General features: G+C 52.1%; 1 protein-coding gene across 2 annotated transcripts; it reads right to left on the bottom strand.

The window, feature by feature from the left end:
* Window positions 1-27,579, bottom strand: LOC128813022 (hydrocephalus-inducing protein homolog). 2 transcript variants are annotated; one of them, XM_053987767.1, is made up of 30 exons: window positions 27,409-27,579; window positions 26,547-26,663; window positions 25,326-25,451; window positions 24,954-25,073; window positions 24,686-24,820; window positions 24,285-24,484; window positions 22,336-22,460; window positions 21,835-22,036; window positions 21,225-21,300; window positions 20,768-20,867; window positions 20,154-20,272; window positions 18,894-19,117; window positions 17,947-18,014; window positions 16,927-17,162; window positions 16,083-16,183; window positions 15,566-15,701; window positions 14,953-15,117; window positions 12,571-12,723; window positions 10,450-10,688; window positions 9,838-10,093; window positions 8,723-8,860; window positions 8,412-8,555; window positions 7,613-7,926; window positions 7,323-7,431; window positions 5,123-5,332; window positions 3,766-3,903; window positions 1,413-1,590; window positions 818-914; window positions 736-769; window positions 1-140 (listed from the first exon to the last, which is right to left on the bottom strand). In XM_053987767.1, the coding sequence occupies exons 2-30, from the start codon at window positions 26,616-26,618 to the stop codon at window positions 138-140; spliced, it is 4,218 nt and encodes a 1,405-aa protein (XP_053843742.1). In that variant the 5' UTR covers window positions 26,619-26,663; window positions 27,409-27,579; the 3' UTR covers window positions 1-137. The 2 variants fall into 2 exon arrangements, with proteins under 2 accessions (XP_053843742.1, XP_053843741.1); XM_053987766.1 differs by having other exon boundaries at window positions 736-914; window positions 27,409-27,578.

Below are 27,579 nucleotides of genomic sequence, written 5' to 3'. Positions count from 1 at the left end.
CCTCGAGGTTCTTATGGCTCAGTAGGTTCTTCAAAGAGCTTCCCAGTTTCCCTTGAACTTCTCAGGGTTTGTCTTCTGAAGAATATATGGATGCTTCAGTTTCTTTATCCTCAGCTGAAATCGCAAGGTTGGCAGCATCACTGCAGAAGAAACCATGTCATTCCCATCATACGGGTATAGAAATGGGATTTTTTTTTTTTTTTTTTTAAACAATATTTTTTCCTGCTTAACCTCTGTATTCCAGAACAGGAGAGAAATGCTTTGTGGAATCATGCACCAATCAAAAAAGTAAACGAGGGCTTGTCATGAATAAGGCCATTTGGAGATCACAAAGTTCATCAGTTCAGTTGCCCTTCTTGCCATTTACACGGCAAGTGAAGATGAGTTTGCTGGTGCTTGGCCCTTCACTGACTCTGAATATTCTGCTCACTTTATAGGTATAAACACTTAAATACAAATATCTCTCTCAGTCACAAAAGAGAAACCACCACAAGCTCTCCAAATTCTGCAAGTGGCCCAGAAATCTTATCATCTGATTATGGCAGTGTCTATCTGAGAGCTCAAAGGATGGAGGGTGGGCTGGCCACAAGCAAAGGCAACTTTGGGAGGGAGCACAGCTGCTACTCCTCCAATTTCCCAAGTGGGAATAAGCCTCCCACCTCTTCCACCAGACCCAGTATGCTGCTGGGGGAGCCCCTCAGCTGAAGAGGCCCTGGGGAGATGTTGGACACTAGCCTGTTGTTCAGCTGTGACAATCAGTGACTCCATCAGTGACTCCATCAGTGACTCCATCAGTGACTCCATCAGTGACTCCATCCGTGACTCCATCCGTGACTCCAGGACCACAGATTCATCCCTCTCCCTTTCTTCCTCCTCCGGGTTTTCTTCTTCCTCTTGCACTACCTCCTCCTCTTCTGAAGGAAAAAAATTCTCCATGAATAGAAGACATGGCACACTGCCAATCCCATTTAAGCTGAGAAGTCCCACTTCCCCAACACTGGCCTCTCCCAGAAACAATGGATGCTGCTGCTCCTCTCAGAATCCTCATGTTCATTCTCACTTAGCTTCCTCCTCCCAGGGGATCATGTCATCCCCTGCAATGTCACACACATCCAAGCCTGCCAAAAGCCCTGCCAGCCCCTCTTACAGCTTTCCCAAGCTTTTCTGCCTGGCCATCATCTTTCCAGCCCTACAACAATGTGCTGGCAAGATCTGCGGGATGGCTCCTGGGCAAAAGCCTAAATGGACTCAACTGCTCAAAAGTCAGGAAGCAACCAGAGAGGCCAAAGTGTTGGTCTGGCAGCCCTGCAACTTCCAGACTCGTGGAGATGGCTGTGAGCTGCTTGATGGGCAATGGTAGGGGGGAAAAACTTCCTGGGAGATCTTCCTGGGAGACGACAGACAGTGCTCACCTTTCAACATGCTGGGTAGGTCCTTGGTAACCCCAGGGGAGGTCCCCTCTCCTTTCAGGAAGATTTCTGCTGGGTCCAGAGAAGCCACTTGCACCTGGACAGTCTTGCAGAAGACTCCTAGCTTTCCTGGCAGATAATAGACTTCCAGCACTTGCTTCTTGCCAGGTGCAATGGAACCCTGCAGGGACAGGAGAAGAGGGAGGGACTGCATCAAAGGTTTGATGTGGGATGGCTCAGGGGACAGACAGGCTGAGAAGACAGGTTCTCATCTAGAAGAAACCATCAGAGCACCTCACTTTCTAGCTCCCTTGTGCCCAAAAGCTTGTGCCTCCAACCCTGGGGTGCAGTGAGTCCTCCTGAGCTCTCGCAAGGCTGCAGCCCCAGCCCAGCCTGATGTGAGCACAGCTCTGCTGCTCGTGGCATACGCCCTCTGCCAGCAAGGGCCGTGCCCAAAAACTAAATGCTCTTTTGCCAGGCTCTGTGGAAAAGGAGTGAAGTGCCTGCACTCTCAGGAGGGCCAGGAGCTCCTGTCACAGCACATCAGCAATTCCAGGCTGGTGTCCAAGGGCCTGACCCCTTATTAATGATCCCAACAAAAACACCTTCTGCCTCTGCGGTTACACCGTCCTGACTCATGGTTTCTTGCACACATCCATCTCTGGAAATGCAGGAGCGGAGACTAGGATGAGTTCTGGGGATGAGAGTGATGGCAGGAAGGGCCATCCTCCTCTTTGGGCTTTCAGAAATGCTGTCCAAGCCCCAGGCTGGGCTCACAGCAGCGAGGTTGAATGGAAACACGGCTCTGGGTGACAGGGCACAGCTGCAGCTTTCCTTGGCTCACCCCTGCACACCGGGCCGGACCCTCAGCTCCCCATTCCTCTTGCCAGTGCAGGGAGAAGCGGCTGAGCAGGACAAGCCCTGCCCCTGGCTCTCCTGAGTTACTCCAGCACACAGCACGGCTGCAGCCAAAGGGAGCCCGGCCAAGCTGCCAGCGCCAGGATGCTGCTCCAGCAGCTGAGAGCACGGCCCACGCAGAGCTGTGTCCGCAGGTGCCCGCAGGAGGAGGGCACCAGCGCGTCACCCCTTGTACGGGACACACATGGAGTCATGGGAAAGCCCTTTGGCTTCCCCTTTGTTGTGCTGCGTGGTTTTGGTTGTAATTCGGTCCGAGGAGTCAGTTCTATAACCCCCCCCACCCATTTTGTATTGTTATGGCAGAGTTTATTCTCAATGGATTGTTCCTTTCCCCCTGTATTGTTAGTTTTGCCCTAGCTGTGCATCTCCCCAAAGACCTGCCCTTTTGTTCCCTGTTCCTCCTCCCATTGAATGCCAATGCCTTCCCACGCCTGCCCCTTTCTCTAGAAATTCCCTATCAATTCTGTATCCTCTGAGGCCCCATTGGTTGAAGTTGTTCTCCTCCCCTGTAATCCCCTATCGGTTTAAACATTGGATGCCCCACCTTGTGTTCCACCCCCAGTTCCTCCCAGTTGATTCAAGAGTGCACCTGCCCCTACGACCTCCCAATACAGAAGTGGATGGATGGCTTTGTTCCGTGTCTTTGTGTCCCTGACCCTCCTGGGAATAAACACCTTTGGAAAACATACAGAAGACCTCTCCCTGTTCCTTGTCCCTGCCCTGGAGCAGCGCGCCCGTGCCGCAGAGCAGCTGTGCCCTACAGCCGCAGCCCGGATTGAGCGGCTTGCTGGGGGCAGCCGCTCTCGCCGTCGCTGTCGGGAGCCAGTCGGGCTGAAGGAATCCGGCACCAGCACCCCTTCCCATTCCCATTCCAGAGAGGGCCAGAGGCAGGAATACTGCTAAAGCTCCAAGACATCCAGCAGGACTGAGAAGCTAGCGTGGTGGCATGCTGCAGCCTCTTCTCCCTGCTCTTTCAGCCCTGCCCCTCCCTGCTCCCCTCCCTGCCCCACAAAGCTCCCGCAGAGAAGCCAAGCTGCACGAGGGAGGGACCAGCACAGAGGCTGTGCCATTTCTGGCAAAGGAGCTTCAAGCCCAGGCAAGGAATATGGAAATGCTTCTTAGTGCTGGCAGCAGGGAGGCAGGGACGAGGAAGAAAGTGACCCTCAGAAGAGCCAGCAGCACCCACCTCCAGTAGCAGCACAGCCACAGAGCTGAGCACTTGTGCTCTGGCAAGTGGTACCTTGCCAGCCAAGGCCATGGGGGAGTCTATTAGGTGAGCACTTGCTTGACCTCTCTGCCCCAGCAGCAACTGCTTACAGCCCTGTCTCTCAGGGCTGGGTTTGGGGTTTCCCCCCCACTTTTTTCCCCTCTTTTTTCCCTTGAACTCTCTCCTGGGCCACCTGACACAGGGCCAGAGCTGATGACTTGTGCTACTCACTGTGCGGGGCACGACCACGGGCACACCAGGCAGAGGGTTTGCTGCAGTGTCGGTGCTGGAATTTGGCACCACGTAGGTGAATTCAAGTACCCCGGTGTTCTGCAGGGTGACCTCTGCTTTGAGGACTTTGTTAAACACCTGCAGAGAGGACAGAGAAGTGGGAAGTTATAGATACAGGCCTGATGCTGGCAATCTCCTTCCTCTTCCATGGCGTTGAAAGCACACGGCCACAATGCAACCCCACAAGTACAGAGAAGGGGTAAAACCGTGGAAGGGCCAGTAATAACTGAACCAGGGGAACAGGTCCTCTGCACTCTGAGGGGTCACCAACAGCCAGGAGAAACAGAGGAGGTGGCACTGAGGTGTGTGAGATGAACCCAAAGGTGATGAAGTTCAAGAATGAAAGCTGTTGGTTCTACGTGTTGTTGTTTGGCTTGTTTGGATTTCTTCAGGTTGGTTTGTTGGGTGTTGCTCTGAGCTGGCAGAGGGACGGCGTTGAAGACCTGACCAAAAAGAAGCAGGAGGAGAGGGGAGGGGACAGAAGAGTTGGCATTGGAGAGGCTGGAAGTTCCCGAGTACCCATCCAAAGGGAAAGGGAACAGGGAGCGCCCTGGCCGAGTAGAAAGGGGATAGAAAGATTGCCATTTTGCTGGAGGGTGTGTTTGCTCAGCTCTCGGGGAGGGAGACGCGCCCGGCTCAGCTGAATTGTTACTCGTGAACAGTTTTCTTTTGCTTCGACATCCTTGTCCCCATTGAATTATATCTAAAAGTTAGTGCATTTCCAAGGGAGGCATTCCAGAAGAAAAGGCACCTGCATGCAAATATTGGCAGGAAACCTACAGGTGACAAAAGAGACACACGGGACAACACAGGCAGTGCCAGCAACTGGAAGCATCTGTGGACTTTGAACTGAAAAGAAGTCAAGTGGGGATTATTCTGGGACATTGTCTTCAGCTACTGAAGTGACTGAAAGCCCAGCTTCCTCCCTGGTTTATTTGGTGGATCAAGCAAGAGCATTAGACAAGAGCATCTCCTTGGAGCTCAAGCTTTAGGAGCAGGTCAGTGGAGGGATGTCTCAGGGACATGTCCCTCCGGACATCTTCACTGGGACCCTTGTGTTCCCCAGGAGGCAATGTTAGGTGCCTCGAAGAGGATGGTGTCATGTCCCTCGGCCAGGGGTAAGGGAGGGGAGGGGTGCAGATGGCCATTCCAAACCAGCTTGGATGGTGGACATATCTCTCCAAGGTTGTATTCTAAGCCCCAGAGCCAGCAAAGGAGCTGAGAAGAGGAGAGAGCCTGGCATCGAGGTGGCCGTGGTGCCAAGAGAAGGAGCTGTGCCAGGAGGAGCCTGTGGTACCTGCAGCCCCCAGTCGATCTCCTCCACGTCCAGTTGGTAGCTGGGGTATGAAGCCTGCCCGGTCACCAGCACCTCGTAGGTGGGGCCTCCCTCCACGTGGCACAGCGCCTTGACACGGGCCATGATGTTGGCGTGGCCAAAGAAGGTGAAGATGACCAGCTCGCGCTCTCCTGGCTCCAGCACACACCACGACGGCCGGACACTAAAAACCTGGAGAGAGGGGAGGAGAGATCGAGATGCTGAGAGTGGAAATGGATGCAGAAGAGCAGCTGTGTCTTGGAATAAAGTGGAGTCATAGCTGGAGGGGCCTATTCCCCAGACACAGCCAGAATCATCCTAATCTCATCCTGTGTCCATGCCACTGACCAGTGGAGGGACCATGGGGAAAATCTTCTCCCAAAATCACTTATCCATGAGGATACACTACACTGAAGTCAACTGGAATGTCTCCTGGCAGCAAGAAGCTCTCTCTGCTGCAGAACTTGTCTCTGGAAACAGAGACAAACTTGTCTCTTGTCACTGCCTTCAGAAAAACAGGAGACTTGGAGGTGGGAGCCCTTGGAGCTGGGGAAAGGCTCATCTGACTTCTGAGGCTTTTCTCCCTCTCTCTGATTTACGTGCCGTTCTCTCAAGCTGCTACAGCCAAAGTTCCTACAAAAATGTCCTGTCAACCACCTGATGAGGTAAATGGGAGCAATGCCCTCCACAGGTGCTGCATAGGGAGCATCCTGGGGCAGCCCTACAAAACGTCCCACGTGGCCTCTCCAGTGACCACTTGCTTCAGCAGAGCTATGTGATGGGCTTGGAGGGATGTGAGGCCTCTCTGTGGGCAATGCTGAGGGCCACCAGTGGCAGTGGGGCTACAGAACCGCTTCCTGCATTGCAAACACGGACGTGAGACCAATTCCCACTTAGCTCCTGCGTTCCCAGTTTGGGGTGCTCCCCCTCTGAGAACTGACTCAGTCCCCTCCTCCTCACCGGCCTCTGAGACTGCCCAGCAGTGGATGACAGCAGCTGGAAAACAAGCACCACGGGCTGCACTGAGCAGCTGGCTGGTCTGAGCAACATCGCTGTGCTGCAGGCACCGCCACCTCAGCACAGCAGGAGCAGCTGAAAAGGGAGCTGGGCACAAATCAAGTGTGAAAATGTCCAGGCCATCAGTCGAGTGTGGGTCCAAGCCCACCCCCAGATGAGACCTGGGCTCTTCCCTCTGCACTTCCTCCATCAAACTTGGGTGAGGGAAGTGGGTGCCCCCAGCACTCAGGCAGGGAGGGCTGGAACTACACAATCTCTGAAAGTCCCTTCCAAGCCAAACCATTCCAGGATTCCAGGACGGCCACTTGAATTTCCCTGGTTTACTTGTGCATACATGGCAACGAGCAGGAAATAAAGATGATTTTGTGCTTCTATCTGAAAACATTCAGCCACACTATCTGTTGCATCTCTAGGGCTTTGTTTCTCCTGATTCAGAAAAAGTGTGCAGTGTTGAAACAACTGCTATTTGTGTGGGAGCAGGTACAACCCTTCTCCTTAATGCCAACACTGGGCCTTTGAGAAACTCTTCTGCTTCCTTACATCTTTTTTTTTATTGCCTCGTGAGCAGCCTCTGTTCCCCCTGATGCAGAACAAGGGGCACTTCCCACTCCAAAGTAATGTTCACCAGGCAGGTTGGCAGATCAAGGGCCTTTTTCCTTGTTTGGAGGAAGAGACAGTGACTTTGCCAAGTCTTGCTTTATAAAAGACAGCTCTGGAGCTGTCACTGCAATACCAGCTTTCGGGTGTAGGCAGAGATGTGAGCGCTCTAGCAGGGTTGGGAAGGGGGTACATGGAGATCAGGACTCTTCATGGATTGACACACATGGGAAGCTGGAAGCCTTCTCATCATGATGCAGATAAAGACCTCATTTACATTGTCAAGAAAATAAGCCAAAAATCCCAAACTCAGCATAGGTCTGTAGGACCTGAGCCAGCTTCTCCGAGCAAAACTTTCCTATTTGTCCCTCCCCAGACACTCCGTGGCCAGCTGCCACTTTAAGGACACAGGACAGAAGGGCAGCAAAAAGGGAGGCTGGCACGAGTGTGACTCTTTGGTGTCAAGTTGAGGAGGCAATGCAAGTGGTAGGTGCACAAGAAAATCCACCTCGGCTTCCAGGGTAGCCTCTGCATTTGCTGGCTGCTGGGCAGGATCCTGCATCCTTACCTGGATTTTGGTTGGCTCCTTCACGCTTTCAATCTTGGAGTATCTCCTTGGGAACACTCCCTCGTTCTTTGATGAGCGGGGTTTGAATTTAGGTGGTGAAGGGATGAACCTGCAAAATAACGTAACTGTGGTCGTGGAGCTGTAGTGGGAGAGAGAGGTGCCTGCAAGAGCAGCTCCTCACCGCGACGCAGCCCCGGGCTGGGTGCTGGTGTGGTGAGCTCAGAACAGCCACTCCAAAACCAGGCTGGAGCAGGTCCATGCTCAGAGCAGCGCAGGGATGATGCACATACCTTATGGGGTTCAGCTGCCTGTCGGTCAGGAATGACCAATGGTAGCGAACGGGAAGAGGGCCGCAGTTGGTCATGCGCATAAAGAGCATTTCCTCTGTGTCATTCATGATGCAGCCAAAGTCCACGGCCTTGGTCTCGAGATGGAGATTCGGGAAGTGGACTTCTCCCCGAACTGTGATCTGCTCCTCATGAGGATGCTCCGTGAAGCGTATCCTGAGAACCCTCTCTGCCACCCGGCTATGCAGACTGTTCTCATAAGCTGGGTTAAACTGGATGCAGAGATGAAGTTCCTCCCCTACATCCAGTGTCATGGGCTGCAAGGACATGAGCAGTAATTAATCACCTGTGGGATGACGTCCCAAGGTCTGACAGCAGGAAACAGTAAACGTTCCAAGTGTGACCCCAGCGTGGGTTTCTCAGTTCACCCTCATTTCTTTACAGTGAGGATCTGTCTGCAGCCAGCACGCTCTGGTCTGAGATTCCCTCGGGCTCACGTTTCTGTGCTCAGCAGCAATACAAGGGGATGGCTGCTGGAGAGCTGGCATGCTTTCCAGGAGACACCTTTACTGCATGGCTTGCCTCCATCTGTTCTCCTGCTCCCCTCTCCTCATTAGAGCCAGCATGGATGTTACCAATTCAGGTAAGATTTTGATTCCTTCAGCAGCTCTCCTGCTGCAGCTCAGGCCAACCCACTGCTGACACTACAGAATAAACTTCTCAACTCGAGCACCTCCCAACACAAGTGCACCCCCACATCCCTCCTCCTCCAAGCCCACGGAACAAGCCCACAGAGGCTCACCTTGGAATCTGCAGGGAGGGGCTGCTGGTCTGCACTGCAGATCAGGAAGGGCTGCTCCAAGTCCAGCACAATGCTGAAGGGCAGGGAGCAGGTGTTTTTTAAAGACAAAGGCTGGTACTGGAGCGTCAGGACATCACTGGGTTTCTACAGAAACAGGAGGCAAGGGAAAGCAACCTCAAGTGGCCATAGACCTCCTTCCCCTTCCCACGCATTGCGCATTTTTCAACCCCAGAAGTGCATCTCTTCCTATTTACTTCCAGCCAATTGAAGAGTTACACCTTTAAATGCCAGGATGCAATCCAGACACTTACCTTTTCCACACGGAAAGTGATTGCTCTGGAAGACATTTGCACAACAGGGCAAATGAACTTGCAGGTGACATCCACTTGCACTATCTGTTCCTTCACGCTGCCCACCCGAGCATGACACAGCAGCCGCTCCTTCACCTCCTGCATGCAAGATTCACTTGTCACCCAGTGCATGCTGGCAGGCCCAACAGCCCACACTGGCTTGCCACCCACCCATGGGCCCTATGCCTGTCCCTTATTTTTAGGGACTGTCATTAGTCTCCGCTCTCCTCAAAAGCTCTCTTTTCTTTCTGTGCTGCCGCCTGTTTATTCTAAATAGGGGTCCTGGAGCCAGGGAATGCATACCAGACTTAGCTGGCAGCTTCTCTGCAGAGTTTCATTTCCCCTGGAAAGAAAGGTCCAGGTAGGAGAACACTCCCAGACTCTGCTAAAATCTCTCCCTCTGAGTTGCTCTCCAAGGGTGCTGCAAAACCTGGCTGCCCCTGGGACACCAGGGCTGGCTGAGAGACTGGGGCAAGCAGTAATAGAAAAGTTGACCAAAGTCAGTTGGTCAGTTCTAATGATTCCTGGGAACACTTTGCTGCCCGGATGGACATCGCACTGATCATTACAGCTGTGTTTTCACACTGTGTTTTCCCCCTCCAGGACTCATAGCTAGACCAGCCCTCTGCCCATGTTTGTCTTCAGAGGAAAAGCAGTGCTGCTCCCAGAACACTCCTGCCATTCACAGGGCTTTTGTTTTACTCCCTGCTTCCCTCGGAAAAACCACTTGACAGTAGTTTAATTTGCTTCCTGCCTGGGCTTCTAGTCTAAGTGCAACTTCTTTTCCCTGCTCTTCCTTTCTGCCTCAGCACATGATGCGAGTAACCCCTGCTTGCCCAAAGGAGCAATACTTCCTTCAGCCTGTATTTTGGGATCAGCAAGTTGGCTTTATGGTAGCTAGGGAAACACAAAAGAGCCTTAGCAACGGATGGTGGCCAGCAAGGAAAGCAACTGGCCTTAAAACAGTTTCTTGAGGTCACTTGCTCCTTTTCCCAGGCAAATGTCAAGGGGCTGCAGAAGAAGCCGCAGTGGAGGGGATCTGACAGGGAAGGCTCAGCCCTTGGCAGGGGCCTCACCTGGGCAGTGCTGGAGCAGCCTTCCAGCACCATCTCCACAGTCTGGCCTGGCCTCAGCTCCACCTGCAGCGGCTGGACCTTGAACACGGGGCTGCCAGGTCTGGGGATCTGGGAAGCAGCTTTCCTTTTGGTGCCACCCAGGGCAGGGGGACGAGTCCTGGGACGGAAGGTGCCAAAACCTTCTGTGCTCCAGTAGAGCCGATGGATGCGTCGTCCTGTGTTTGTCATTTTGAAATGGAAATAGCAGGGAGTGAAGCTAGAAGAGAAGCAGAGATGGAAAATGTCATGGGAGCTGTTCTTTCCCTGGCATCACTCAGCTTCAGCTTCACCCTGATGGCATTCCCTGACTGCACACTCTGCAATAAAACCTCTGCCCAAAAGGCTGCCCAGGCTCAAAGCTTCAGCCCTGACAGGTCTTCCAGCTTTTCCATTTCTGTGCCTTTCCAGGATATCTAGCAACTCTCAGATGACATGTTTCTAAAGGAATTCCTGTGGCCTCAGGGAAACAGAGCTAGCACCTTGAGTACTGAAGAAGATCTAGCCTGAAGGACTACGGGAAAATTGTTCTTTGATGAACGCACAGGGGAAGTGGAAGTTTCTAGAGTCTCCTACCTGAATTGGGACTTCAGGTTGATCCCCGAAGTGAGGGATTCGTCCATGGCAATTGTGGTGCCCTTGCCCACAGCCCGGAGGGAGATGATGGTGGTGGTGCTGTTCTCAATGGACACCTTCACCTCCCCCTGGAATTTCAGCGTGTCACTCAGGTGTGCGATGACACGCACGACCACCTCAGTGTTAGGGGGGACCACTCCTTCACTGGGCTCAAGCCTCCAGCAGGAGCGTTTCCCAGCCTGTAAGACAAGCCAAACACAAACTTAGGTGGAAGCCATGGAGCCCGCTCTGCTGTGAGGTGCAGCAAACAGGAAGGCTAAGGAGATGAGTGTAAAAACCATAAACGTTTAATTTCCCTAAATGTAAGCTATGGTGTCCAGCACAGCAACTCCCCTTATACAACCTCTTAGACAAGCTTATACAACCTCTGTTTTACCTTCCTTGAACAGACTCAGGTCATCAGCCCCGTTTTGCTCAGCCCAAGGGATGCTCCTCCTCAGGAGAAGGCTATTCCCCCTCCCGCTCTCTTTGGAGGGCTTGCCAAGGGAAGCTATTTACTCTCTGCTGGCTCCCCGACAGCGGAGCTGGGTCTGCACAAAGGCTCCAGGCCGGAGGAAGGCAGGACTGCTCAAATCCCAGCCCAGCAGCCACACAGCTGGAGGACACTGCTGAGAGCCGGAAGAATAAATCCACAAAGCCAGCCGGGCAAAACCCCAAAGTCTCCTTTCCCAAGGGGCCATCAGCACTTTTCAACATGCCCTTAAGGCCTGAGGCCCTCGCTTCCCACTGATCATCAGCTGCAGACAGGTGCTCCAGTGCCCTCTGCTTTGGAAAAGACACCTCTACATGGTTAGAGCAGAGCAGGAAAGCAGGAAGCAGGAAAAAAAAACCTGCAAGACATGCACTCTGGGCGTGGCATGGCCTTCCTAAGCGTTCTGGTCCTCTGGTTTCTCATGGACCTCCCTTTACAGATGGGGCAAGAGAGCTGCAGCTGTCCCGGGGAGGGAGGAAAGGCCTTGCACCAGCACAGCTGTACAGACACAGCTCTGCAGGTCTGGCCCTGCTAGGAGCATGTGAAACCCATCCTTTACACACCACCACCACCCAGGCAAGGTGCATTGCTCCCTGCAGAGGCTGCAAGCAGAATTCCACTGTGGACTCAGGCAAAGCTGCCCTGGCAATCCTCCACTTTGGGGTAAGGTTTATCCCCTAAACAGCTGGAAAAGCAGGAAGAGGAAAATTCACCCCACTCCTCCTCAGCCCAGGAGGCTGAGCCTGGACTCTCACACAACACCTGATGCTTTATCCACAAATACAAACAAGTCCACAGTGGCAGGGTTGGCTTTAACCAGCTCCAGAAGTTGAACCCACCCAATATACAGAAGATCAAATCTCTTTTCAAAGCTTTTTTCAAGCCTCTCGCAGATGCCCCATCCAGCAGGGAGCACATCCCACTCAGCCCCAAGCCACGCACCCTTCCTGGCTGCTCCTCCTGCCAGAGGAGCAGCTGCAGCTCCAGCCCTGCCGCTTGTCCCCCTGTGTGACCTCCACGAATGCAACAACCTTCCTCTGCAGGTGGTCTCCAGAGATATTCTGCAATGCTACAGAGACCACAGGCTCTGGGGGTGCACAACCCTCACAGGTGCATTTGTTTGCAACAGCCCTACTGGCTTGACCCACAGGAGTGGTGAAAGTTGCCTTTGCACCAGCACTTTGAGGGCAGATCTCACAGCCTGGTTTCTGCCATGAACACGAGTTTGGCACAAAGCAAATGCAGATGGAATGGGGAGTCCATGGGGAAATCCGTGCCCTCTCAGGAGCAAAGGGCCACAGGCTTCTCTTGATCTCAGAGCTCCAGAAACATCACTTGCACAGCTGAGTATCTTCCACAAAATAATGAGAGAACTGGCCAACGTGATCCAGACTCATTTCTGCTCCAACCTCTCTGCAAACTATTTCACAGGGGCGTGCCTGAGATCCTGGCTCCTCTTGCTTGCACTCGGATGGAATAGCTTGCTTCCACTCACACAGAACAATACAGAAACACTGCATACAAAAAACAAGCCAAGGGCTGCTAGTAGCCAGCACTTTTCCCTGGAAAACAGCCCCACAGACACTTACCATCTTTGCCTGGAAGGTTGCAGGAATGTCACACTGATTGGCGAGGTAGAAAGTTTTGGTACGATCTTTTAAGACTGGGATAACGCCAAAGTTTATCTCCCTCGGATAGACATAGACAACGGGTCCCTGGCCAACGCACTCTAAGTGGATTTCCTGTTCCAGGAAGAAGGTAGGAAAGATTAAAAAAAAAAAAAAAAAACCATGCAACAAAGGCAGTTTTAAAAACATAGCCAGCTCTAAGAGCATTCCTAGCCTGGGGATAATTATGGCCGTTTGAAGCTGTCAGTGAGGCAGACTGAAACAGAAGGCCTGGAGCAAGTGTGGGGTCTGCAGTGATCCCACCTGAAAGCCACAAGCTCCCATTATCATCAGGGGACAAAGAACTGCTGTTTGCCATGCTTGCTTCTTCACACCTCCCCCCACTGCTATTTCCTCTACCTGCTGCCTGCTTTATTCACTGCTCCAACTTGGCCCAAACCACCTTCCTAACTTTTGCTGCTGCACAGCCATCCTTGACACTAAGTTCTTTAAAATTCAAAAAGCTACACTGCTTGGTGAAACCAGCGCAAGTCAGAAGCAAAGCAGGCTCTTCAGAGTAGAGATGAGGCAAGTTAGCTGCCTTCAATTTGTGCTTATGTGTAATCTTCATATAGATGAGTAAGGGGTATTAATTAATAATTGCATCATTCAAGCAGTATTTTTTCCTTCAAAAAAGAAGTGTGAACTGACTGAATAGGAGTCTGAAACGCAAAAGGATTGTTCTTGCAGAGCTGGCACAGACGGTGGGACAAGGAACATGGATCCCTTTGCTAAACTACCTGCTCCCACCAGTGGAAACCAGGACAGTTTATTCAGTCTTGTTGGATTTCACTGGTCCTAAATACCCCAACTCTTACACAGGACTTGAATGCATAAAACTCACACCACCACCAAGATTCACTGGAGGGCTTGGAGTATGATTGGACTAGAGAAGAAACCAGCCTCCATGATGCAAAACCTTTAGTGATGTCTGACTTGAGGGAATGGCATTGACAGCTGCCAGAATGACCTTCAGTCAGAAGGAGCAGCATCCAGAAATGCACATCCCTTTGGGACATCCATGAAGGGGCAAAGAAGAAACAGAAACCATGTAGCGTGGCTGCTACCTCAAGAATAAGGAACTAAAGCCCTGCATGATGATGGATCCTTTATCCCTCTGGGAGAAGGGAGGCCCAGGGGGCTGCAGCCTGGCTGATGCTGCCCAAGGCTCCCTGGAAGAAGAAGCTGGAGGGAGGAGCTGTGCCTCACCAGCTGGCTTTGCTTCCAGGTGACAGTGGGGCAGAAGCAGCAGAGGCTGGGCAGAGCCCTTTGGAGATGAGCAGAATAGCAGCTGGAGGATATCTGGCCCGGCTTCAGTTCGTGTGTGACAATGGCATATATCCTCCCTGAGGAAAAGGCTTATCAAAACACACAAACCCTTCATCTGCAGTATTCTTCAAGGGGACGAGAACAGCCCTGCTCAGCAGCGTTCCAGGCAATGCGACACCCAGGAACGAGAATAAAAGCAACTTTGTCCTCAGGGTTATTGCTACATACACACAGCCACATCCTGCAGCACTGCTGGCTTTGGTGGGGCGCTCCTGTCACAAACCAGACTAGTTAGGGATGAAGAGCATCCGTGCCTGGCAGACTGGGCCTGTACTTTGTAGTCACTTTTGCTGTTATGCTATATGCCTCTTTTAGGAGCTCTTGTAGAATCTTCTTTAGCATCCTTAGAATCTTCTTTAGAATCTTCAGAGTCCTCTTTTAGGAGGCTTTAGTTCAGGAATTGCTTGCCTTATCCATTTCCAAACTTGGTGGAAAAAAACAAGCAAAGTCTGTGCTCCAGATGCAAGTTGTGTGTGGGGACATTCCTATAGTTTTGGCTGGCCTGTGGTTGAGGAGATATGATGGGTGTTTCTCAGATCTGAGGGACCTGGCTTTCAGAGAAGCCTCAGTCCAGCTCTGCACAGAACATTCCTTCAGTGTGGTCTTGTACACAGTGCTTGCTTTAGCAGGATTCAGGGATGTCCCTGTGTGATCCTCAACAGCTGTAACGAAGCAGCACTCGTGCTCATCTGATAACACGGCGCAGTGTGAGACCCAGGGACTGGTCTGGGTTTCAGACTGGGCTTGTTATCCCATCTCCCAGATTTGTAACCATACGCTGGGTCAGGCACTGAGATTGCCGCCTACGAGGCTTCCACTCTTCCTCTTTTCTAGGCATAAAGTGCTGCTTGTGCCACCAGTCCCTTCTGTCCTTGTCCGCAGCAGCCACGGATCACAAGCTCCTGGAAGAATCCCTGTGCAGCTTACAGCCACTGGCATGAGTTGCTCAAGGCACACGTCTCCCCTCGCTCTCACCAGTGGGGATCCTCCTCTCCCAAGCACGGCGAGCTCCGCAGTGACGTCGCACTCTCCCAGCAAGCGGGCCCGGAGGACAATTGGGATCTGCACCGACCCGCGAGCCTCGATAATCCCAGTTGCCATAGAGGTGCAGTACCATGTGGCAGCCTCCTCCTTGTTCTCCTGGAAGGGACACAATCAAAAGCAACTTCAGAACTGAGGAAACTTTAATCTCCTTCACCTCGACCACAAGAGCAACTCCCACACGCTTGTAAAAATTCTCAGGAGAAAGCAAAAAGGCAAAAAACAAGCTGCAAGGTGTAGGTGCTGAGCAGCCGCAGGGGTTCCAAAAGTTGCTGCATCCACACACACCCACTTTGGTGCTGACAGCCTCCTTGCATCACATTTTCACTGCCCTCTGAGCTCTACCACTTGGAAACAAGTCAAGGACTAGAAACTAAACAACATCCTCAAGATGCTAGACTGCTTCCTAAAGTTTGTATTTAGGTTCCTGTTCTCAGAAAACCTTTAGCTTGGAATAGAAACCAGCAAGGTCTTATCCAAACCCTTTTATTCCCCTAATAACCCGCTCAGTAACATTTGAGGGGAAGAGATGGATGCAAGGCCAAACCTGAGGGAGAACACAGTAGCAGCCAGGAAAGTCGCTGTCATTCACAAGGGTCAGCTTCTTCTCATAGGGGACCTCTAGATAGCAGTGCCTGAATGACACGACAGGGTCGAGCACTCGCAGTGGAGGAACGATGCACCTGGGCAAAGAAATGACCCCAAGGCAGTTAGAGAGACTGAGCAATGGTAGCAAACCAAGGCAGCAGGCTGGTCACAAGCCAGCACATGTTCACCGCTTGCAGGAAGAAGGACAGGCAACCCTTGGGAAGTTTGTTCCATCTCAAGCACCAGATCCCAGGGCAACGATTAATGCTATTCCTGCTCCCTTCAGAAGAAGGCCTAGAGCCATGGCTGGCTGTGAGCAGGGGGGCATCTCAGCATGGGCTGCTTTCCCAGCCCTGTTCTCATGTCTAGATGGGCAGGGCCAGCTCATTCAGCAGCACTCCTCCTCTGGAGCTGCAGCCAGGCAGCGTGCTGGATGCACGAGGAAAGACAAGCAGGTGCAGGAAAGGTGTTGGTACCTGGCCGTGAGGGGCAGTGCCAACACCTTCTTGCCAACATCCTCCACGTCCAGCACCAGCTCCCGCTTGTACTCTCCAGCGGTGTTGGAACACAGGGTGACCTGGTAGAAGAGAAAAGAAGTGCAGCAAGTATTTGCCCACTCCCAAAATCTCATCACCCATGTGTGCTCTCCTCCAGTTCTTGTTCCACGGTAGACAAAGTGAGGATTTTGCTTCAATTCTTCTGCTGGTCCATAAGTAGAGCACAGTCTTTGGGAGTAAAAAAAGCCCTCTGGCAAGATCAGATTTGCTAAAGGGACTAATTTTTCACCCGACTACAATGACATAAATGCAGAAGAAGTCTGTTGTCTTGAATGGAACGAGTCCAGCTTTCCAGCAGGAAGCTGAGGGCAAAGTGTGGCCCAGCACATGCTGGGCAGTTCATGACTGCAGAGTATTTTCTGTCCCCACTGAAGATCCCTGCGGTGAATACAACTCATCTGCTGCCCAGGAGATGAGAAACGAGACCAGGAAAAAAAGAAAACTGCTTTCTACAATGATATCTCTCTAACAGCAACCTTCTGTTTTCATCCTTCCTCTGCTCACTTGCAACCAAAGAATCGCTCTCAAAAAGCACAAGAACGGCTTCAGTACTTGACATATGGTATGTGATCTCAGCTGGTGATTTTGGAAACAAAACGGTGCTCCTTGAGGAGCATCCCGAGGAAGCCAGCCAGCAGAGGCCTCTCACCAGTGCAGATCTCTCCCTCACACGATGCTCAAAGTGCTCAAAGCTGGCACCAGAGCTAAAGCCCTCCCACACTCCAGTGAAGCTTCAGCCCCACCGACCGGACTCTTCCCATACCTTGATATCCTCGGATCCCAGGGCACGGACGGTCCCGCTGCAGGGGCTTATGGTAAATTCCCTTGGCCTACTAAGGCCTTGAGCTTCCTTCCTCCAACACTGGCTACTGGGATTGGGTATCTTATCAGAGATGTCGATGCTGGGCCCTCCCAAGCCATCCCCAGGAATGTGGAGGTTGAAGGCCATGTGTACCAGGGAGGTGTTATACAGGCAACACTTCAAGGTGTGAGGAAAACCTAAGAAAATGACACAAATATCCATTTAGCCGTCAATATCTCATGATGCCTGGTGTGAATATCCTGGTAGGAGAAAACTGTGCTTGGATTTTGCTTCTTTGTTGTCTGAAGTACAGCTCATTGCAGTGGATCTATGGCTCGGCCGGTCAGCTCTCTGTGGAGGAGACATCTCCCGCAGCCTGCTCACCAAGAGTCATTTAAACCCAGATGGGGAGGAAAAACCAACTGCAGGCACAGCCCAGGGCTTCTCCATGCCCATCAACAGTGATCACTGCCAGCTCCGGCAGTGACTCCAGCAGGGAGGCAAGAGAGGCACGAAAAGGACAAGCGGCACAAAACAGGCACGAGGGAGGCACAAAAAGGATGTCACAATCTCAAATGCCACCGAGGTGACCACATGCAGACAACATTCAGCAGCACAGTTAAAAGAAACAAAGCTAAAACAGCTGCCCCCAGCTGAAGAAACCTTAGGAATGAAATCAGCTTAAGCAGGACGAATCTGCTATTACAGAGCCATATTCCTGCCTGGTGCCTTTCTTTATTGTGCCGCTTATTCAAAGGGAGACAAGAAGTGGCCAAACAGTGATGCTGCCTTTTTATTCCTTTGGTCCCGTTTGCTCTCACGAGGGCAAAAGGGTACCTGAGGCACCAGCAGCCCTGGAAGTAACACCCTGCAGAGGCTGCGGTGGAGGAACACGAGTGCTGAACGCTCTTATGTTCAAGTGCTCCGTTTCAGCACCACACCAACCTCTGACACTGCGCTGCGAGCCCAGGGCACACTCACCAAAGGAGACGTCACCGAAGTGCAGGGCGGGCACATCAAAATGGAAAGTCGGTCCCGTCACGGAGCCCCTGCGAGGACAAAGGCAGGGAGGCAGTGCCTCTGTTAAAGGGAATCACAAAGGCTTCGGGTGGCCTTAGGGAGGGGGTGGATAACAGCTGCTCTCAGAGCCACCCTGGGTTTCAAATCAACCCAGCAGCCTGCGCTCAGCACAGCACCCATGTGGCCAGGAGGCAGCCAAAGCAAAGTGGTCACAGCAGCTGACAGACTGTCTGGGACAGGCCTTGGAGCTGAAGTGAGTTTTACTTCTCCTATCATCACTTTTCTTCTTTTTTTTTCCCACCTCTAGCCTTTGCTGAGTGAGGATTTTATCCTTTGCCATGGCACCAGCCCATGGGATGACACCCCTGTGCTTGGGGCAGTTCCTGCTGCACAGTTCCCTGTCTCCCACATCAGCCCTTGCCTGGCTGTGGAAAGGAGCTACCAGGGCACTCTCTGCACAGGAGTTGAGAGCACGGCTTGTCCCCCACGGCATGGCTGTGAGAGGTGAGGTGAGGCAGCTGCTGCCCATCTGGGATGGATTATTAACAGAAGTTTTTACAAACACTGCTGCTGGTGCAGAATCACCCAGGCTGGCCAACCTCCAGAGCCCTGGGGGCCTTGCTGGCTCTTCAGAGGGGACATCCCAGAGCAGCCACTGCCCAAAGCTGATCCATCCCACTGCCTGCCACAGCCTAAGCAGCAGACACCCCTGCAGGGAGTAGTCCCTCCATCTCCCGGCTACCCACCCAGGGCAGCAGGCAACCCCGCACTGAAGGGATGCCAGAGCCAAGACTAAGACCTCAGGTAACACCTTCTTTCTTTGCTCCACCACAAAATGAAGTAGATGGAAGATGATTACCAGGACACAGCTACAGATGTGCCCAGCAAGCTCCCAAAGCCCTCCTCACCTGATAGTCAAGGTCACAGGCTTAGGGGATTCAGTCACACGGAAGCAGAACTCTTCCTCAAACTCCCCCAGCATGGTGGGACAGAAGGAGATCCGGATGAGCTGGAACCCGTGCGGTGCCACGATGCCCTCCTGGGGCAGGAAGGTGAAGCAGGAGCCCATGGCTGTGCTTGGAGGGATGAGGCTGAAGGGAGCCCCAATGGGCCCTTTGTTCAACAGGGCCGCCTGCAGCAGCAGAAAAGCAAAGTGGAAATACATGAGGAATCTTCCTTTCTTACCAAAGTCTGAGTCACTTTCAAATTAAACTGTTAACACCTGTAAAAGGCAGAAGATGCCCTGTGCTGCTGTATGGCAGAAGCCAAAAAATACAGCTTTGAAATACAACTTTGTGTGGCTTTGGGGTTTTCATGCAAAGCAGCGATAACTTCACATAACCAGAGTCACTCTGGGGTTTCCCCACTGGCACGGACAGTCCACTCTGACCTGCAGCACAGAGTGCTCAGCATCACCGAGTTCATTCACAGCTGGCCCTAAGAGCAGCACTGGGCATGGCAGCATTACCAGTGACATCAGCACAGAGCTGCTGCTGCTGCTGCTCCAAGTGTGCCCAGCCCCACCATGGGCAGGGCACGTTCAGCTTCCATGGCAGCCCAACCTGTTTACTGCATGTGGGAGAAAGCAGAAGCAAAGATGTAGAAAGTTCCTTTGCTTCCTTCCCAGAAACACTTTGCTCTTTCTAGAGCCAGAGCTACACCATGCCTGAAGTGTGGTGAGGGACTGCTCAGCAAGGGAAAGCACTGCCCAGCACTTTGACCAGTGCTGAGCCAGGAGGCTGGATTCGTGACTCCCACAAATAGGCAGGAGGGACATGACTGAAAGCTGCTTGCAATGCACTTGAACTCAAATGCAGCCAGTTTGTTCCAGCTGCTTTTGGACAGCCTGGGCACAAAGGTGATTTGTGGCTGGGACTGGAACATGCCTCTGAACGTGCAGCTTTTTGACCCAGTGCTGCTTTCATGTGTCAGGCGGTTTTGCAGGAAGCCTCCCAGCTGACCTCCAAGGAAGACTGCCCAAAAGAAGGGATTGGGCTTTCACGAACAACAGACACACCTTTCTGACCACATCCAAAAGATCGAGATTCCGGGAAACCCCCCACATTTGACTAGCATCACAACTACCCAAGTTGCTAGGAATTCACAGGTCCACAAGGCTCACTGCTACCCCAGGAGCCACTAGGATCCTCCCCAAGCCTGCTGCTCACCTTATATCTGTGGGTTACTCTGAGAGAAACCTCCCCAATGTTCAGTTCCTCAAAGTAGGAGTGGAGCCGGGGCCCGAGGCCTTCCCCTGTGAGGAGCAGGGGCAGCCTGTTCTGACGGCCTGGGGAGAGATTGCTATTTCAGTACAGTAATTCCTTCTGCTATCCTGCATTTTCCAGGCTGCCTCAGTGCCAGTCCCTGACTCTGAGCTGCATGGGACCAGCTCCTGACGTCCCAGGAGAAGATCCGGACCCTTCTCTTCCCTCAGGAGATATGCTACATCCATAGAGACCATCCTTTCTTCTACCCCTATGTTGAGAGTGGAACTTTAGGAAATGCCAGAAATTTTCTTCTTCCTCCTTCTGGGTGCACCTCAGAGAGTGTTTTTCCCAAGGGAGGAGGGGCACACCTAAATACAGGCAGCATTCAGAACAGCTGAGAGGGAAAAAATCAAACTAGAGGAGATGCCCTGGAAGCTGCAGGGACAGTGGGATGTGCCAGCACTGCCCTGCTGACCACGGACCCTTGCCAGCAATGACACAGGAGCCCAGTGATCTGGGGGAGAATTTGCACCTCGCCTTCGCTGCGGTGAGAGAGGCAGGGGAAGGAGCCGTACCCGAGATGTCGCAGTAAACCGCTCGCTCGTAGACCCGGGCTTCCTGGGGCTTGAAGGACACGCTGATCTCAGCCGAACAATTCGGCCCGATCTCGCCCTCCTAGAGCAGAAGGAGACAGCAAAACATTTCTCTTCAGACATCACATTTCTTGGGTTCAACCACAGTCCCGTAAGCCGTTCTTCAGAGCATCAGTGACAGGCAAGGAGTGAGTAACACTCATCAGTAACACTGAGAACAGAGTTTGGAAGCTTTAGTCAGGCTCCTGCTGCCAGCCAGGAGCTCACAGGGCAGAAATGCTTTTTGCAACCAGCTCTCTTGACCTCACCAGAATGCAGATTACTTCTCTCTCGGCACACAAAGCCAGCTGAGGCAGGGATCAGTCAAGTGACCTTATTCAGGGATGAGGAGGAAGAGGAGGAAGAGAAGCAGGAAGGGAGGTTCTCAGCCATCAGTTACCTTTGGCTCAAGGGAGAAAATGTCATCAGAGAACAGCATGGGATCTCCTCTGACCTTTGCCATCTCACTCTGGAGGCTGCGGGTGAGAAGAGCAAAGCGTTCTTGGTGAGTGCTGTCCACTCCCCACTCCTTCAGAAAATTATACAACTTCTCCTTTTGCTGCTGATACATCCTGTGATACTGCCTGCAGCCACAGGAAAGACAAACCCAGCAAGTTGCTTAGCAAGCCACGTCTTTGCAGACAGAAGCGGAAGCGCCACAAGCAGCTCCTCAGCAAAGGGCTGACCCTGAGCCATGGGGTCCCAAATGGATCAGAGGGTCACTTCTTGTTCAGTCCACACTTGCAGGCTCAGGAGAGGTTCCAAAGGCAGCAGCCCTCAAGAGAACCTCCTGGCTCAAAGCCTCTGCCACAGCTGAGGCAGAATCCACCAGCCACCTCAGGCAGCTTTTCCTGACACAGAACTGCTTGGGGGAGGCAGCTAGAGATGGGATGGTTTACTTACCCTAAGCCATTCAAAAGCAGCCTGAATCCTCCCGAAATCTCCTGAAGCTGTATGTTACTTTTACCCTTGGGCAAGGGATGTCACTGAAATGGATCATTCAAACCTACCTCAGCTCCAGCTGATCCTCCTCTTCCCCAGCATCAACAGCCTTCCACTGGAAGCGGGCTGTGATATTACTGCGGTTGTGGATGAGCACAGCTGTGCGGTTTGACACGGTGATGTACGTCTTGTCAAAGGTCACGGTATTCCTGTCCAGCCTGATTGGGGCATCCACAGCTCTTCCATGAAGGCTTGTGTGGGTGTCTTCACCTGGAACAAAGCAAAGGGGAGTCTTTGCTCAGCTCACTGGCTGATGGAAGCACAAGGAACACAGCAAACCACAGGTAACAGAAGAAAGTGTCACAGCTTTTAGCTGAATGGCATTTCTATGGAGCTTTACAAGGTCAAGATGACAAACTACATGACTACAAACTAGATGACTACAAAATGAACACCATGAAAACGATCATCATCTCCCTCTTTAAACCCACGGCCACAGCAGCCTTTCTGCTTAGAAAGGGCTCTGCTCTGCGGGATGCAGAGTGCCCTCGGCAGCGCCCAGCTCTCACCTGTGTCGTAGTGCACGACAAGGGACGCGGAACAGTCACCAGTCTTCAGTGGCTGAAATCCCACTGTCACCTCCATGGTGTCACCAACGCCCAGAACTCCCATGGCCGGAAGGACAGAGAAAGGGCTGCAACACAGACACAGCAGGACTCTTGGGGGAGCTTTGGGGATGTTATCCCTTTTGCAGTCCACTTCACTTCTGCTCACTTGTGCAAGCAAAGAGCAAACCAACCACAGTCAGCACAAGACAGAACACACAGGGTCAGAAACAGCCACTGACTCTAGTGGGAGGAGATCCAGCCCTCACAGGATCCTGTGGGATGAAATGACCTTATCTCCCCCATCCTCTGCATCCAGCTCTCTGCAATGAGGCTCAAGGGTCATTTGCATCTTGCTTCCTTTCATCGAGCATCAGCTCCCCTTACTGACAGAGCTGGGCAAAAGTTATGGCCATGAGGATACCAAGGACCAAGTTCTCCTGCCATAATTTAGAGCTGACAAGTGAGCAAAGCTGGCAATTTTGGGACCAAGGCTCTCAAAGCACCGTTCAGCTGCACTTTTGCTAAATGCTGTGTGCAAGGAGGCTGCAATCTACTTCAAGTCCCATGCTACAATTATCTGCTCTAGCCAGACAGTCTTTTGTCCACTGGTGCCTTAACTGCCATGATTAAATGATTTGATTTTGGGAGAATTGATCTCAATAAAAGCTGCCTCCCACCCCAAGGAAGACAGAAAAATTATGGCTAATTGAGTTGCCTCATCTGCCCACTAACACCTATTGCAGGAAGAAACCCAAATATCGTCTCATCTTAACATATATTCCTTTTAAGTGATGGTGTTACAGCTGACATCAAACAGCATTAACTATTCTAATAAATCCAGTCTCTTAGGTTAAAGCAGCTCCATCTCTGTGCTGAAAAATACAGTCAGCAGATCACAAGCTCCATCTTTCCCTCTGTCACTGCACCCAGGTTCTATTTCATCTACGTCAATATTTCATTCCTCGAGTTCAGAAACTCTTTCAATCCCTACCAAGCAGGATCCAACATGCTCTGTAGCGCTCAACAGAACAGCTGGCAAGCACATTGTCAAAGGATACCAGACCTTATTGGGTATTTATTTTGGTGGTGACAACACAAACTCTGGAAATCCCAGAGAAAAACTGTGCACGGATTTACAAGTTCCTGCCTACATATTTGCAGAGTCGAAAGCAGCAGCCTGTTTGAACAGCATCCCAGGAGCCTGCTTAAATAGCTTTGGCAGGCTTTGGTGGAACACCCTCTCACGTTTCACAGCAGAAAAGTCAATTTGCCTTTTGACCTCTGTTTTGCCAGGGGGAAAAAAAAAATCAAAGCCACTTATCTGCCTCAGGTTAGACAGCAGGTCTGTGCTGCATTCCTGACCTCAGCTCCTACAGCAAGACCTCTGGGATCACATAACCCTCAACTCACCACCAGCCTACTGAACTGGTTTCCTTACAGACACGGTGTCAAAAATGCATTACCCTCTCCAGTTCAGCCAACAGGAGAAACACTGATTGATTGTCTTCTGAGACTGACAGCAACAGCACAGGCTGTCCACAGCACAGCTCACATGAGGCATCTCATGAGAGGACCACTGGAAAGCCACGTGCCTGTGGCCTCCCAGAGAATGGCTCTATTTGGCTGACAGTGCTGAGTAAGCATTTCAGAAGCTGTTTGTGCTCAGGAGGGTGCAAGCCAGCTACTAAGATGTTCCAGCACCCTCCAGGAAATCTGGGACAGAGAAAGCTCAAAGGCTGCATCCTGCTTAAAACATGAGAATCAACAGCAAACCCCACAGGTCCTGCCCATTTCCAGCCAGGGCTGCAGGGCAGCAGCTGCCATGCTCCCCTTCCTTTTGCTGCTCTTTCCCAGCCCTGTTATCACCCAAGGGTGATATCCTTTGCCCAAGGATAGATGAGCTGCCTCACCTCTGGGTGCTCAGCTGGTAATGAGCTGCCCGGTTCCCGACATTACGGACCACCAGAGTCTTCTGGCTGCTGTACTTGACCGGACACTTGGAAAAGTCCAGCTGGTCAGGGAAGTCCAGGATGGCTCGGGCACCAATGGCCCGAATTGGCACAATGAACCCTTCCCTTTCAGTGGTGCAGAGGAGCTGGTGGAAGTAATCCTGCAGGAAAAGAAACTCTCTCAGCACAGGGCATTTACCCCCATGTTCAGCATGGACAAAGAGTATCTCCCAGTTCTAGATCCCGTGCAACTCCACGGAAACCAGCACAGGTCCTCAAAACCCAGGCCAGATGCCCTGAATCCAGCCTTGCAGGTTCACTTTCCACTGAAGACACCAATCTCTCGGGACCTCCAGACTCACCTTGTTCTGCCAAGGGCTGAAGAGGACGTGGACAGTCGTGGAGAGTCCCGGCGGCACCTTGCGGCACACGTCATTGGGGCCCACCAGCTGGAAATAAGGTGAGCTCTCCAAGGTGACCTTCATCAAGTGAGGAACCTGCAGGAGAGACATGGAATGATGGTTTTGCCACTCGCAGAGACAGGTGGACATGCCCTGGTGCCATCCTTAACCAGCCTTCTCCGCTCTCCTCTTCCACCACAGCGTTAAACCTCCGTGTCCCAGCACTTACCTTGTCCCTGTTCCTCAGAACCACGGGCACTTCATAGACCTCACCAGGAGTGTAGTTCTGAAACACCACCTCTGGTGGGCAAGGCTGAAATGAGCTCTTCTCTGGGTCAGCTGCTGACAACTGCAAGGAGAGCCCAGAGAGAGCAGGGAGAGGTTCAGCTGCTGGGAGGAAGATTCTGCTCTGATCCCCAGTCAAGTACAGACTCTGGCTGAGTACATCTGCCCAAGCCACACCGGGCAAACAGTGGCTCTCCCACCTCTGCCCTGGGCTGAGCAAAAGCTCCTGGAGCACACTGAGCAGGCTCAAGCCAAGCTGCTCTTTTGGCATCCTCCTCAATGATCACATCAAACAGCAAGGGCAGGGAAAGGCTACCTTCTGGTGGGAGCTCTCACGCTTGTCTTGAGGCTGGACAATCTGAGGCAGACTCAGCTTCTTAGCTCTGGCCAGCCTCTGCTTGCTGCTGAGAGACATCTCCTCCTGGAAGGCAGAGGGAGTCAGCTGAAAGGCAAAAAAACAGCAAGAGTCTCAGAAATGCCCTTGTTCATAGAAGCTTTTCTTGTTCACTTACTACCGATGAATAATTTGTGATCACGAGGCACTAGGACAGCTCTGGAAGCCCTGGAAGTTACCTGCTGAAATACTTAGCACCAATAAATTAATAATACAGAGTGCAATACACATACTCCAACCACATGGCTGTGTCCCATTAGTCTCTCCGTGATTTGATGTGACATGTTTGGGGATTTCTGCTCTTTGGGCATTTGTTTCCTCATTGGATTGAGGCAGTGACCTTTTCAGAGAGTGGGGAGGAGCTCTCAGAACTCCCCTAACTCCGTCCCTGCACAACACTCAAAGCTCACAGCGAGGAGATAGCACTGCTGGGTGAGTCCAAGAGAAGCAAGAAAGCAAAGTTGTACCAAGAGTGAGTTGTACCAGGACCGTAACTCTAAGTTTTTGTTCTCTCTGTTCATTAGCATTTGTTTTCTCTCTCTGGGCTCACAGGCCCCTCCACAGAAGAAAACAGAGGGATCTCCTGGAGAGAGCCTCAGCAGTGGGGCATCTTCAGTCAAGTGAGCTCCAGACGGCCAAGGAACCTTTGTGGCCCTGGCTCCAGTGCTGCCTGCAGGGCTGGATCTGCGCCCACACAGGAGATGAGAGAGAACAGCTGGCTGGGAAGCTCTTCCAGCTGGGACCAGCCGTGTCTCTCAAGGCTTTGGGCAGAGTTGGAGCTTTCCCCCGCCACGTGCCCGGGTGCCCAAGGGCAGGTTGGTCAGAGCAGCACAGGTGAGTGCCCAGCCTGGCAGAAGGAATTGCTGTGGCAAAGGGAAAGGGACAGAACACATGCTCAGGGCTTCAGCTGCACATTGGTTTCACTTGGCTCCGGTGGCACAGCCAGGCAGGACGCTGGACTGTCCCTGAAACATCACACAGCGTTCCCTACTGCACCAGGACAGCCCCCACCAAGGGCCAGGAGCACGGCACAAAGAGGTGGGGAGGGGGTCTGCAGCTTCACAGGCTGCTGACAACAGGGGCGGGGAGAGGAGGGACACGAGGGGAGTTTCCAGCCTTAACACAGCCCCAGTGGCTACTCACAGTCTCAGGCTTCAGTCTTTCCCTGAGCAGAAGACGAGGGCTCGGTGTCTTTTTCGGGAATCCAGAAGCCATTTTGGAAGGAGGATGTCGCAGATGAATGACAATGCCTCAACAAAACTGGGAGGAGCAACAATGGAACTCTGAAAATCCACAACCCAATTCATGGCAGACTCCAAGGATATACTGGTGCTCAAGATTTGATATTATTGAAAAGGAGCAAGAGACAGAGTCCAACTTGCCCTGCCCCAGGGAGGTACCTGGGCAGTCCCACCTTGCCCAAATCTGCATTAATCCCCTGGAGTCTTACATTTTGTGAGACCTCACCACAGAGAAGACCAGAAGAGGATTTCGTGGGTTGGGTGGGATCCACGGAATGGTGATATTTTCTACTAAATCTGTCTCTGTCACTCTTTTTCTTCCCCTCTTCCCAGCCCCCTCCCTCCCCCCTCCTTTTTCTAGTTCTTTCTCTCTCTCTCTTCCTCACATTTATTGTTCCATAAAGTCCAGACTATCGACTTTGACATAATGGTCTCATTTTGCACCTTAATTCAGGGGCATCTCCCTAATCATTTTAAGAACCAGATCATAGCAACCCACCAAAACTTGAGCAGAACTCGTTCACCTTTAAGCAGCTGAAGTAAATACTATAGGGGGAAATGGATAGACTAGTATATTTAGGAAATGTTGCATTTCTTCGGTGAGAAAAAAGCACCATCAGTAGACTATATCTTGTTCATCCACTCAGCTGCACATGCCACTGAACTGAAGACTGGCATTATCCCATCCTGTATTTCCCTTTGGCATTGACTTTTAGAGCACAGATGTGACAAAACCAGAAAGTACAGCTTGAGTCAGTCTTTACCTTCCACCAGAATTCAGGAGTCCCTCGCAGAAACCAATGTTCTACAAATTTAGGTGTCCTTGCAGAAGCCAATGTTCTGCGAATTTAGGTGTCCTCGCAGAAACCAATGTTCTGCGAATTTAGGTGTCCCTGCAGAAGCCAATGTTCTGCGAATTTAGGTGTCCCTGCAGA

The sequence above is a fragment of the Vidua macroura genome, chromosome 11 (assembly GCF_024509145.1).
Source record: "Vidua macroura isolate BioBank_ID:100142 chromosome 11, ASM2450914v1, whole genome shotgun sequence".
In the NCBI taxonomy this organism is placed as follows: domain Eukaryota; kingdom Metazoa; phylum Chordata; class Aves; order Passeriformes; family Viduidae; genus Vidua; species Vidua macroura.
This window is presented reverse-complemented; position numbering and strand designations above follow the sequence as displayed.